The following is a 12,420-nucleotide window of genomic DNA, read 5'->3' on the forward strand; positions in this document are numbered from 1 at the left end:
GCGGAGGGAGAGAACGATGGCGATGATGGAAGGTGCTTTCTACGTATATGCATGCCTTTGCATTTATGTGCGCACTGCGCAGTGCAATGTATCAAATTATGCAAGAGCTAAGCAACGCCACCTGCTGACGATCGGAAAGAGCTGGAAACTGTTCTTTCCTCTCAGAATAAATTTTGAATGTGCCCATCCGAGGTATCATCATAATTATTATTGCGACAAAATACGCCAAAACCTGAAAGTTGTGCACTGTGCAGTGTGCAGGCCCGCAAAGTGCAAACTCTTGCATGTTGATTTCAAACCTTAAAAACTGTAAAGCCGATGAACAAACGCTGGCCCCAGACGAACAAACAAACAACGCTGCAAAATAAGTGCCTGGAGTCCATAGAAATACTGGAGTCAGTGTATCGAGGCGAAGCACGTTCGACGGCGTACCCTAACTCCCCGGCGGACCGGTCTGTAATCTTTGGTCACAGCTGGCCGGAGAAACCGGTCCCCGGCACACAGCGTCCCTGAGGTCGGGCGGACGACCGAGCGGGCCCGCGGGCCGACACCCGGTCCCGGCGACCCGGTGGTGGAGCCATGAAAGTAGGTGAACAGGGGCACAGGGACTGGCCCGATGGAGGAATCAAAATGACAACCTAACAGTGAGGGATTCGAATAAAGACTCGTGACAGGAATTCGCAAATTGCAAATGTTTGAAAAACTGCATGGTAAACATCTAAGACAATGCACTCGTACTTCTAGAGTTTGGTCACTTTGTGAGTTTTTTATTGCAACCTCTGAAAACACACCAATCATCGCATAATTTAGCCGGCTTAAGCAGTGTACGTGAATGAAAACGGAATACAGTCTGCAAACAGCTGAAATTGATTTCACCATAGTCGTGCACGCTCCGGCCAACAGCCCTTCAAAACTACCGAATTGAGGGCACCAAAGTGTATGAACTATGAACTGTGCAATTCGACACAAGGTGGATTGAAGAGTTATTGGTACGTTACTGAATCATGCGGTCATGAAAAAATTTGGTAGCTACTAGCCAGACAGCCAAGGCCAAGTCAAGGCAGCAATTACATCAGCGACAGCAGCAAGGCAGGCAGCGACTCGAGGGGCGGCATCTGTCGGAGAGTCAGCGCAAGCTGTCTACCGCTAGATGTCAGTAAAGAGAGCCAATGCACTTGGGTGGAAGGCAATTGACTTGAGCGGATAGCGGGGTAAAGCACCCATCAGAGCCTCTCACCTCAGCACAGGCCGTGCAGTGTGGGTAGGTGGGCGAGGAAAGGATCAGTCGTCGCATCGGACGCAGCGGCGACAGTCACAGGCCGCGTTATTCTCGTGCGAACGTCCTGAAAACGTTGCCGTCTGGTTAGTCGGTGAGCTAGGGTATGGTCCAATTGCAGGCAGTTATTCAGGTAGGTAACAGTAAATTAGCTGAGAACCGTGAACATTGTTAGCAGTTTATGATGGAATATTTGCGTCGATGTTTAAAAAAATGAAGTAAATGCGAGGAATCAGCAGTTTGATTAAAATGAACACTATGCGGTTGGGATGCAGCGTAGAAAAGTTTGGATATGCGCCAAGCAGCTCGGAGTGAAGGCACAAGAATATCAATGCATCACCATCCAAGCACAACACTTGGCAAAAAGTCGGTACTCTGTAGCACTGTCAGCAAAACTATGGTATGATCAAAATATACAGCATAAATAAAAAAGAGCATATTTGAACAAACCTTTATTGGGTCTTAGATAAAACGTCTTCAAAATAACAAACTCCTATTTTTAGCTGGATCTAAATGGCTTAGTTCTAACTTATACTGAAGAACAATAAATCCGTCGCAACGCACATAGCAACAAACCGTCATACATTATCATACAACACTTACAAAATCTCATTCGTCGCATTCCCAGCACAGATAACCGCCCAATACAGACAACCGTCAACCATCGCTTCATCTCAATCTCCAATCCACATTCTTTAACACCTCTCACGCGTGCAGCCCCGATCACCACACGTGTCATCACACGAACACACCAGACACATCCTCCAGCCCTCCCCTCCCCATAGTCACCGTTCAGTCCGCCCAGAAGCCGGTTGTACTCTCGCGTATGGTGGCCGCGTTATCCCTCCTCGAGCGGGTCACCGCACTGGCATCTCCCTTGGCGCGCAGCCGCTCGGCCTGGTGGCGGCGTTTGCGGCGCAACTCGCGCGCCAGCCGGCGCTGCAGCACCTCTGGCGCGATGGTGGAGGCGGCCGTGCTGCGGCTCCGCTGGCTGGCAGACCGCTGGATGGCCTCGTTCAGCTGGCTGCGCGCCGCCAAGCGCTGCTCCTCGAGTCTGCGCTGTTTGAGTCGCTTCATCTCACGGCGCCTCGCCGCTGCTGCCGCCTCGTCCTCGTCTCCCTCTGAGGAGACAGTGCCCTCCTCCGCCGAGTCCTCCCCACTCCGACCGCCGCCGCCGCTCGAGTCTAGTCCAGAACCGTCTCCGTCCGAGCCGTCACCCGTATCCGAGCGCAGCGCCACGCGGGTGGCCGAGTCGAGCGGGAACGCCTGTGGCCGGTCCGGCTGCTCCGAGACCACTCCCGTGGGAGTCTCCTCCTCCAGTGACTCGACAGCGTCCTTGAAGCTGTCATCCTCACTCCCCTCCTCCGAACCGGCTCTTTTCTGCTCCTCCTCAACTCGGCTGGATTCCTCGTCATCTGACTCCTCTCCCGTCTCCGAGCCGTCGTCTTCCTCGCCCAGCCCGGCCACCGTGTCGAACTCTGCGAACTCTTTGCCGTAGCCGCTGGCTCTGATTTCCGTGTCTAGGTCCTCTGTCCGAACCACCTCCGAAAACACAGGGTAGTCGTCGCTCTCAAACCGGAAGCGTCTGGCGAAGAATCTCCTCAGACATTCGACGTCCCGCTGAAACAGGTGTTCGGCGTTCGGGTGTGACGTGCTCACCATTTGCGGGAAGTCGATCAGGATGATGTGTTCCTCATCGGTCACCATCAGGTTGAACTCGTTGAAGTCGCAGTGGATGACGCCGCACTCGGCCAGCCGAATCATCAGCTCCATGCACTCGCCGTAGAGCCGACGCGGGTCGGAGAGATCCCTCAGCTCGCACAGCGGTTCGCCGTGTACGATGGACATCAGCACCGCATGCCGATTCTGATAAATAGGCCGCGGCACTGGAAAGCCGCGCTCGTGGAGTGCCTTCATGTAGGAGAACTCTTTTCGCGCCGACAGCGTCGACAGGTACAGCCAGGACATGTGCGAGCGGTTCTTGTGGTAGTCTCGTAGCAGTTTGAGCTTGCGGAACGACGTGCGCCCGAGACGGTGAAACTTGAGCGCCAGCGCCTCGCCGTGCGTGTCATACGCCGCGTACACGTCCGATTCCTTTCCGGTGCCGATCTGATTACCGAAACCGTCAATGACGTTCTCAGCAACCATGCTGTGCAGCGCGAGGAAGTCATACCCACTGACTGTCAGCCTCAGACCGTCGTAGCGCCTGCCGCGCTCATACGCTAGCAGTTTCGTGTTCTGTAGCTGTCTGATAACCTTCTGAGCGCCACCTGAGCGCAGGTTCGCCAGAGAGCACGCCAGGGGAGTTGACACCAGCTCATGGTTTCGCATGCCCATTTCTACACCCTGCAGGACACGAAAGTCCTCCTTGGACATGTAGCGCAGGATGCCCACATCTAGACGACCCATAGTGAACGGGTGGACGGAGACGGACGGACGCAGCCAGATCGTCTGTTGAAATGTTGGAAGTCAGTTAGCAAACACTGAAGGCACAAATTGCAGAGCAGTCATACAGCTTCCCCTTGGTGTTGTGTTCACAGAGTTGCAACAAAAAACCAAAGTGACTGGCACAACTACTGACAAGGAACACAAAATAATGCAAATATAAATGGAGAGTGGTCAAAATATTAGTCTGATGCCTGATGGGACTGGGTCTGGGATTGGTCTGGGAGTAGCCACGTAACTGCCAAGTGCGAGGCACGCAGGCCAGGTAAAAATTTTATTTTTGTTTTGGTTGCATATTACTTGATTTTGATTTAAAAACAATTTTTAGCGAAAATGGAAAACATTTTGACATTCCAACTTCAACGAAACGTGGGCAATATAAAATATTTCCACGTAACACGGTTCGGTGTAATTCAATCCAAGGCCATATAGGTTCTTTTGAAATGTTTGATTCGATCGTGAACGTACAAAAAGGTCAGTTTGATAGAGATAAAAATATAAAAATTCACAGCATCCGTACCCCACGTGCGCACTCGAACGTCTCTCACGTTGCAGACTGTTTGTATCAAGGATATGAAAATAAATTTCTAAAAACACAGCTACAAAATTGTTGCAAATTTGTCTTCGCTTCACCCTCACAACTTGTTTTTGATGGGTTTTAGTTCAACCATTTCGTATAACCATATCTATGTTAAATCTTTATGTTTTTTTAACATAATGGATCATTTTAGTCTATTAAACTGTTAAACAATGCGCTTTAAAATACAAACTTCCCAATGCACCGACACAGCAGTTTAGGCGGTTTGGTGCTTCTTCTTTTGTCACAGATCCTCTTGTAAACGTGTTTTCGGTGCATTGATGAATTTTGTAAACTGAATTGGTGGGGCCCCGGAGTTTCTCGCGCCGGGGGTGAGGTTTTTATGTTTTTTGATGAATGCCAAGTGTACTTAATCTCCAATGATATTGAATGAAAATGCTTGATTTCGGCTAGTTTCGCAACATTTTGATTTGTTCCTCTATTTTTATTTCAAGTTTGAGTTTGAGTCATAATAACGGGATCAGGATAGCAATTCAGCATTTCTGATTTCAGCAGGAATTCACAGCATTTCAATTTCTTAAAAGTTAAATAGGTTATTTAGGTATGTCTCTTGCTCCAGTTCAAACTATTCTGCCTTACCTCATAGTCCTATTGCCATCGATTTGAATTGTATCAAACATTTCAATTTCATGCCATGATGCCTAGTCGAAAAGTGTATTGGTATGACTGTAAACGTATGCTTATCTGACCTTTTGATTTTTTGCACCTACTGTTTTCAGACAAAGATGGCAACACTGAAGTACGCTGTGGGTCTGGCACCCTCTGACCCAGACAGCCAGCCGGTGATGGTTCTGGGCCAGATCCGTCACCTGGCTCGAGTCAGCTGGGACACCATCAAGGTCAAATTGGAGCCTCAGGTCTCAGAGGCAGTAAGTATCATACAGTTTAATTTCTTATCCTGTTTCCATAACATTTTTTCTGTCAGCTACAACTGAGTGAAATATTGTACATGTGGCTGAACTGTAACATGAATTGTGATGGACAATGCTAGTTTTGAAAAATGATCTGTGATCATGGATCTGAGTGTAGGATCTTTCATCTTGTGGATCTCTGAACAAACTGAAGGCTAGGTTCTCTATTTCCATAGAATACCACATGGAAAAATGTGTAATCTTGTGGCTGAAAGTATCTGGTTGTAAGTAAAGGGTCATGTAGGATCCATTCCATGTGGACCTCACACCACTCAACCTCTTAAATGATGACCCTAGGTGCTTTTTATGACATTAAGTGCTACATACTTGTGAAGTGTGGTCACATTAAATGTCTCAGACAGGTCCATTGCATTTTAAACTCCTCAAAGAAAAAAATGTCATTAATGTCTTGAACAAAAGTCATATGAGGATTTAACAGAAATTTATCCAGAACCTTCATTGAAAATAATCTTCAAATTCAATATCCAAGCAGATCTGTCATGAAAATATCAGAAATGGATGTGTAATCCCAGCTCACTTTTCTCAGCTCAAAGCACATCTCAAATAGATGTTTTTTTTGTCACAGAATCTGCAAAGTAAACAGGTACCTATTTTAGATAATCACAAATATACAGGCTGGTCAAGTGCCCATACCACTTAAGAAAGGTTTTAAGTGGAACTCGAACTGTTGCATTATGTTGATGTGGTCAGTGGTATGAGTTTTGTGTTGTGTAAAGTATAGTGCTGGCTGTTGTGCTGTAACATGGCGAGGAGGAGCAGTTTGGAATTGGTCCATATTGTTACATTATTTGTCTTGAGGCCTGTGAACATGCTGAAGAGCTGAAATGACTCATTGGGGCTGTTCCATAGGTATTGGTGGATAAAATTTATAGAGCTTCAATCATGAATGAAGGAGTGTTAATTCGTATCCACAGGACAGTGCTATTATATGTCATTTGCCCATGGCGTGTCATTGTTACCTGATGTCTTGTTATTTTGGATGAACTGCTACTTTAAAGCAATCTTAATTGTGCAGCTGACTTCTGACATGCAGTGGGTGTTTTTCTCCTTCCACATTGAGTGCTGGTGCATGTTTGCAAAGGCTGGATCTGCTTTGGTCTCACACTTGGTAATGTTCATCAGTGATTAACTCTTTTTATGACCCACAGTCTCGATAATGCTGAACTTTGTTTTACCAGCCTGCATCACTTTCTTTTCGCATAATTTTCCACCCTTCCCGCACCTCTACCTGCCCCTTTTCACCCTGACAGGTATGGCAGCGAGCCGTCTCGGAGCTCTTCCCGTCGCCCACGGACTCTCTGCACCTGTACCTGAACCAGGCCACGCTGGCCGCTCTGCCTGGCAAGTGTTCGCGCCATAACACACCGTCTCGCGCGCACAGCGTCACACGACTGGTGCGCTCGCTGCTGACTGGCGCCGACCAGACTGTCGTGGTGAGTGGAGTGGACAGCGTTGTATCCACGGTTCGTAGTCGTACGGCACACGGGTGTGACTGAATTGAGAGTGGGAGGGTGGGGATGGAGCTGGGGTCGCAAGTTGAGGGTGAATCAGATGTGTATACATGATAATTGCTAGACACAAGTGCTAAGTGCCAAATGGCCGAATGTCTTGGTGCTGGCTGAGGATGTGATTGAGATTGTTTCGGTCGATTGATGACGTGTATAAGTGTGACTCTTTTTGGATCGGTGAGCGCTGTTAATCGTTTTTTTTTTGTACTTTCATTTTACTTAAGATGCACTCATGCAATGTTAAGTTCGAAAAAAGCTGGGCAGCATTCTCCAGAGTGAAGATGGCCTAGTATTATTCTAGTGTTTGGATATCCGTTCACAAACGTTTCTTGATTTGCTCGCAATCTACAAATCACTGTGCTTACAAAAGTGTGATGATATCGAACCAGTCGTTCTTTCATGGACGTTATCCTCCCCCGCACCTCTGACCCCCCTCCCCCCCCCCCCTCTCCGCTCTCCCAGCTGGTATGTGAGCGTGCCGACATGCTGGCCACGGGGTGCGCGGTGGCGCGCGCGCTGCCGCTGTTCACGCGCAAGTCGGGGCCGCAGCCGGAGCCGACCATCACCGTCGAGGTGTTGGTGGTGGATGGGGAGCAGGCTTCCGCCGAGGAGGTGAGTATGGATGGGGGCTGGAATGAATGATAGGTCGTTGAGGCACGTGAAAAATGAGGCAGTCCCTAATAGCTAGAGTCAGGCTAAGTCTGGAGGTCTTATGGGACGCACCAGCTACCAAGTAGGATATTCTAGGCTGCTTGATCGCCAAGTTTAAGTGTTAGATGTTCAGAAGTTCATGTTCAAGGAACTTCTACGATTAATACCTTGCTGGTATGTTTCCACACGCTATGAATTTGATCTTGTTGCGATGCCGTTCCTCCCGCTGTGTGGAGCCAGTACAGTATCGGGATTTTAGAGCATCGCACAGCACCTGACTCGGATGTCTTCACCCGGCTGGAGTGTCGGTTCTTCAGTCGGTTCTGCACATCCGCACAACGCCTCCTCATACCAACATCTAACGGTCCTTGTGCGCCGACTGACTGTCTGGGCACTGAGATTGTTTAGCTAACACAGGGCTCCCAGTGTCATCCGCCTCACCCTCTGCGTCTGAGTAGGATCAACGTATTTAGCCCGCCACTCACGATATCCGTCCTACCCACTGTCTGACTGTTTCTCTGTGTATTTCTGCCTGAGCAGGTTCAGCTAATGCAGGACGCCGCGCGCGGCATTCGCCTCACTGCCAGGCTGGTTGATACGCCCGCCAACGAGATGCACACAGATGCCTTTGTCGAGGTTAGTTATTCACTTAAACCCGTTTGTGTGTCGGTTGGCATGTGTTCACGGCCTTAGTGGGAGGAAAGATAGCGTATGTGCTCTAATCTCGAACTCAGTACTAGTCGCCGAGACTGAGCGTGGCTTCAGGCTGGCTGAAAGTCTGGTATTCTTACTGGTTAGGTCGGATAGCCAAACGAGTGGTTAGATACAGATAACATGCATGAGTACCTGAAGCACGTACTTATGTTCAGTCAAGAGGCTGCGAGATTATCAGTCAAGTGGTCCTTGTGAGGCATAGCAACACTGCAGCTGACTCGGCCTGGAGCCCTAGCATGACATCCTGGTCTGACATGTTGATCTGTGTGACCTGACCTGACCTGACCGTCACTGTGTCTATTCAGGAAGTGAAGAAGGTAGGAGAGGAGCTGGGCGTCTCCCTCACCCTAATCCGCGGCGAGGACCTCAAGGCGCGGGGGTTCGGCGGTATCTATGGAGTCGGTAAGAACGATACTCACATGGGTCCACGGAAGTGCCATGTCGCCTAGTAACAGCTGTGATGATTAAGCTTGTTTATGCTTATAGACGTGTAATTTATGGACAGTGGACGCCCTTGAATATTTTAAACTAGCATGGCTGGCGTAAGTTCAATGCCGGAGCCCACTTGCTACAACTACTGGCAGCATATGACTCACCAATTTTGCACTGCATTCGTCCTGCCCAACCCCTGACGATTGACCCACCCTGTTTCTTACAGGTAAGGCTGCCGTACACCCGCCGGCACTAGCAATTCTCAGTCACACCCCTGCTGGAGCCACTCAGAGTATCGCCTGGGTCGGCAAGGGCATCGTGTACGACACGGGCGGCCTCTCAATGAAGACCAAAACCACCATGCCCGGTATGAAGCGGGACCTGGGCGGAGCAGCTGCCATTCTCGGTGCCTTCCTCGTCACGGTGAAGGCCGGGTTCACACAGAACCTGCACGCTGTGTTCTGTTTGGCCGAGAACGCGGTGGGGCCGATCGCCACGAAACCGGACGATATACACACGCTATACTCGGGAAGGTGAGTTTTGAAGTATGGGAGATTCGTGATGCGAGTAGCTTATATGGTGCTTGGGGTTTTTGGAGCAATAATAGTGCTCTTTGCGCCTATCAAGCGCTCTAATGAAACTATCAAATGCAGGCAAAATGGGTGTGTTATGGTTTTGTCTCACTGTTTTCAAAGGTGGTAAGCTAGTATCCTGTAAGAAAAGTCGTTTAGTCCGTTTTTAGTGTCCGTTTTCACCGTCCCAGCAGTGTGCTTTTTTCTTGTTCTCTTAATTTTTTTTATTAATTCTCTTTTCCGTTTCTAACTCCGTCTGATTGTGGAACCTAGCGCTGAAGCTCCCTCTGCCCCATTTCAGGACGGTAGAGATTAACAACACAGACGCGGAGGGCAGGCTGGTCCTAGGTGAGCAACAGAAACAAACTCATCAGAACTTGCACGCCACCTATTATGTACTGGATTTGGCTGTGCAGTTCCATATCGTTTGCGATTGATGCGGCGCATTGCACTTCAGGATTGTTATCGTGCAATTTTGAATATTTTTCCCCAAGCTTTGTCTCGCTGCCTTTTGCAGTCTCGTTTTAGTGCTGGCATCGGACAGTGTGGGCATCTTCGGGGTCGCCGAGGAGCTGTATCTGTATGTCGTCTGTACATAATCTGGTTGTCTCTTTCAGCCGACGGCGTCGCCTATGCCAACAAAGACCTCAAGTGTACAACGATTCTGGATATGGCCACCCTCACCGGGGCTCAGGTAAGCAAGAGTATTCTAGTGCCTGGCTGGGTATAGGTAGAGCTCACAGATCAACCCACCTCTGGTTCATATGACTTGCAGAAATAATTGATCCCTTGTGCAGTGCATATTTATCGTATTTATGCAGAAGGTATCTTACTTTCTGTATTTTCACCTTCTGATGCCAATCGCTGGTGTAGCACGCCGTACGACCGCTCTAAATAAAAATCTCGCCATCACCATAATTGCTCAACTCAACGTCGTTCATTTATGTTCACACATTATCATTCACTCACTAATCTCCTTTTCTTAACTAACCCCTCGCACCGCCGACCCTCCTGCACAGGGCACCGCCACGGGCAAGTACCACGGCGCGCTACTGACTAACGAGGACACCTGGGAGGTGCTGGGCGCGGCGGCCGGCCGCGCCTCGGGAGACCTGCTCTTCCCTGTGCCGTACACGCCCGAGCTGCACTTCAGCGAGTTTGCGTCCAGCGTGGCCGATATGAAAAACTCGGCGGCGGTGAGTCATGGGTGAAAGAGAGGATAAGAGGGAGAGGACGACAAGGGAGAGAGATGATGAGTGGGATTGAGTAGGAAGCGGTGAGGATGAATAGCAGGCGATGGAATAATGTGGGTCTGGCGATATATTTAATAATCGGTTTAGTTAGATATTCATGTTATGCAGATAGTGGTGTAATCTTAAATCAGGTACCCAACCTACATACGCCTTTTACATTTTGATGTATCATTTTCGCGACACTCTTGTCGCGCGTAAGTGAGAGGAGAATCGTTTTTGTCGTAGCCTGCTTAGGGCTTTGATAACGACAGCTTGTCACCAGCACGCTATATTCACCCAGTGCCCGAATGTGTATCGGTTTTTCGCACATCTCTCCGCTTCAGTCGTTCACCATCACCCTCCGCTCTCTCCCCCTCTGTACCCGACAGGACCGCAGTAACGCGCTGGTCTCGTGCGCCGGCCTCTTCATCGCTGCCAACCTCGGCTTCGACTTCCCTGGCTCGTGGATTCATGTGGACATGGCCTCGCCCGTCCACTCGGTAAGTGGCGCTGCAGTCGCGGCTGTGTGGTGGATCCCGTTGTGGATGGGGGGGGGGGGGGGAGGAGCTGCTCAGATTGGGTTAGAATTCCAAGCTATGATGTATTTTCATGTTGCTGTAATCAGATGTCTTGTCTCATGCTACATTATTCCAACTGGATTTAAAGTCGACTGAAATAATCAAGCTGCCGTTGTGCTGTGTCGGTCCATCGCTTCAAGCTTGCTTGATACATGCTCGAAGTTTCTGGTTCACGCTTCCATCATAACTCGATAAGTTCCAGCATATTGTGTCCTCGTCCGTCCGCGGCGACTACATAGATGCCAGCATCGCGTGATCCTTTGCGCTCCTCCTCTGTGGTTTAGTGCTCTGCTGACCCCCTATCTCTCTCGCCGCAGGGTGACCGAGCCACCGGCTACGGCGTAGCGCTGCTGTGTGTGCTGTTCGGGGCCCACTCGTCGCACCGCCTACTGCAGGCGGTGGCGCCGCCGCTGCCGCCGCCCGCCGGTCACACGGACGGCACCAACTCCAGCAAGAAGATGCGCCTCGAACAGAGGCGGCCGTGAGGGCGCCGGGGAGGTGAGAGAGCCTCCGTTCGGGACGTGTGTGCCTGCTGGGGTCGGTGTCGGCCTCCCGGGGAGGGTGACGGACGGGAGGGGGTCGGTTGTGCCTGTCTGTGCCGGGCGGCGCGGATCCCGCCGCGGCTAGTTTTATTTACCGTAGTCTCGTCTGGATGGCAGCCGCGGGCGCTGCGCGCGCCGCTCCTACTCGTCGTGTGATTAACAGAGCCGTGTTCCTGTACGGGGCGGCGGCCGCCGTCTTCCGCGCACACTGCTGCCGCTGTGATGCCGCGTCCAGGTCACCCTCGTTTGTACCTCAGTTCAACGTTCGCTCACTCACGTACAAAAGCAGTTATTAGTCAGGTTTGCCGCGGAGTGACGCGCCGCGCCGCGCACTGTCTCGGCTGCCAGGAGAGCCGGCTCTCGGCTGAGATAGAAACACCCCGCTGATTAAAACTGGCCGCGCTGGGGTGATTATTTTTTGCTTCATTCCGTGGGAGACGGCATGTGACGAGCTCGTGCCGAGAACTGCTGACCCGGAGTTCAGAAGTTCCCCGCACGCAGGACCCATGCCCCGTGCCCCACACGACCTGGATCGGAATACCTCTCGCGTTGTGTTTGTGTTAATCTCTGCACGAATTATTGTTGCTAGTTTCCGGTAATTGAGAGGCAGTTTTTCGCTCGACTCCGCCTCTCTGACGAATGATCAATGTTTAATCAGGCTCGTCCGCGCGTGCAGTGCCGCCGCCGCGGGTCAAATTGTACCGACAGCCCGCCGCAGCTGCCGACCCCGTGTACTCTGCGTGTCGCAATCAATACACGTATATGGTTATCGCTAACGAAAGTGCGTGATTGGTGAGATGGGGTGAGCGGCGGGAGAGGGGGTGAGCAATATGTGCTTTTTCAGAATTAGTTCGGCACTGACTTACTGGTCCTTCGAGCTTTTTGGAGGCTGAGCTCACCGTGGGATCGCGAAGTTCAGCCATGCTTCGTTCGAGCGCAA

The 12,420-nt window shown here is 50.6% G+C and overlaps 2 protein-coding genes across 7 annotated transcripts; one reads left to right on the forward strand and one right to left on the reverse strand.

The window, feature by feature from the left end:
- Positions 1 to 1,713: 1,713 nt before the first annotated feature.
- On the reverse strand, positions 1,714 to 4,480 carry LOC122387457 (serine/threonine-protein kinase rio2-like). Of its 3 annotated transcripts, none has more exons than XM_043377661.1 (2): positions 4,242 to 4,480; positions 1,714 to 3,727 (listed from the first exon to the last, which is right to left on the reverse strand). In XM_043377661.1, exon 2 carries the CDS (start codon positions 3,683 to 3,685, stop codon positions 2,069 to 2,071), a length of 1,617 nt encoding a protein of 538 aa, XP_043233596.1. In that variant the 5' UTR covers positions 3,686 to 3,727; positions 4,242 to 4,480; the 3' UTR covers positions 1,714 to 2,068. The 3 variants fall into 3 exon arrangements, with proteins under 3 accessions (XP_043233596.1, XP_043233598.1, XP_043233597.1); XM_043377663.1 differs by having other exon boundaries at positions 4,231 to 4,248; XM_043377662.1 differs by lacking the exon at positions 4,242 to 4,480 and adding an exon at positions 4,190 to 4,238.
- On the forward strand, positions 4,375 to 12,256 carry LOC122387459 (probable aminopeptidase NPEPL1). 4 transcript variants are annotated; one of them, XM_043377665.1, is made up of 12 exons: positions 4,375 to 4,630; positions 5,039 to 5,188; positions 6,502 to 6,684; positions 7,222 to 7,371; positions 7,951 to 8,046; positions 8,430 to 8,526; positions 8,783 to 9,089; positions 9,430 to 9,476; positions 9,746 to 9,822; positions 10,148 to 10,324; positions 10,750 to 10,860; positions 11,256 to 12,256. In XM_043377665.1, exons 2-12 carry the CDS (start codon positions 5,045 to 5,047, stop codon positions 11,421 to 11,423), a joined length of 1,557 nt encoding a protein of 518 aa, XP_043233600.1. In that variant the 5' UTR covers positions 4,375 to 4,630; positions 5,039 to 5,044; the 3' UTR covers positions 11,424 to 12,256. The 4 variants fall into 4 exon arrangements, with proteins under 4 accessions (XP_043233600.1, XP_043233601.1, XP_043233603.1 ...); XM_043377666.1 differs by having other exon boundaries at positions 4,579 to 4,601; XM_043377668.1 differs by having other exon boundaries at positions 4,582 to 4,860.
- The last annotated feature ends 164 nt before the right edge of the window (positions 12,257 to 12,420 follow it).

Source organism: Amphibalanus amphitrite, unplaced genomic scaffold, assembly GCF_019059575.1.
Source record: "Amphibalanus amphitrite isolate SeventyFive unplaced genomic scaffold, NRLGWU_Aamphi_draft 000287F_arrow, whole genome shotgun sequence".
Taxonomy (NCBI): Eukaryota; Metazoa; Arthropoda; class Thecostraca; order Balanomorpha; family Balanidae; genus Amphibalanus; species Amphibalanus amphitrite.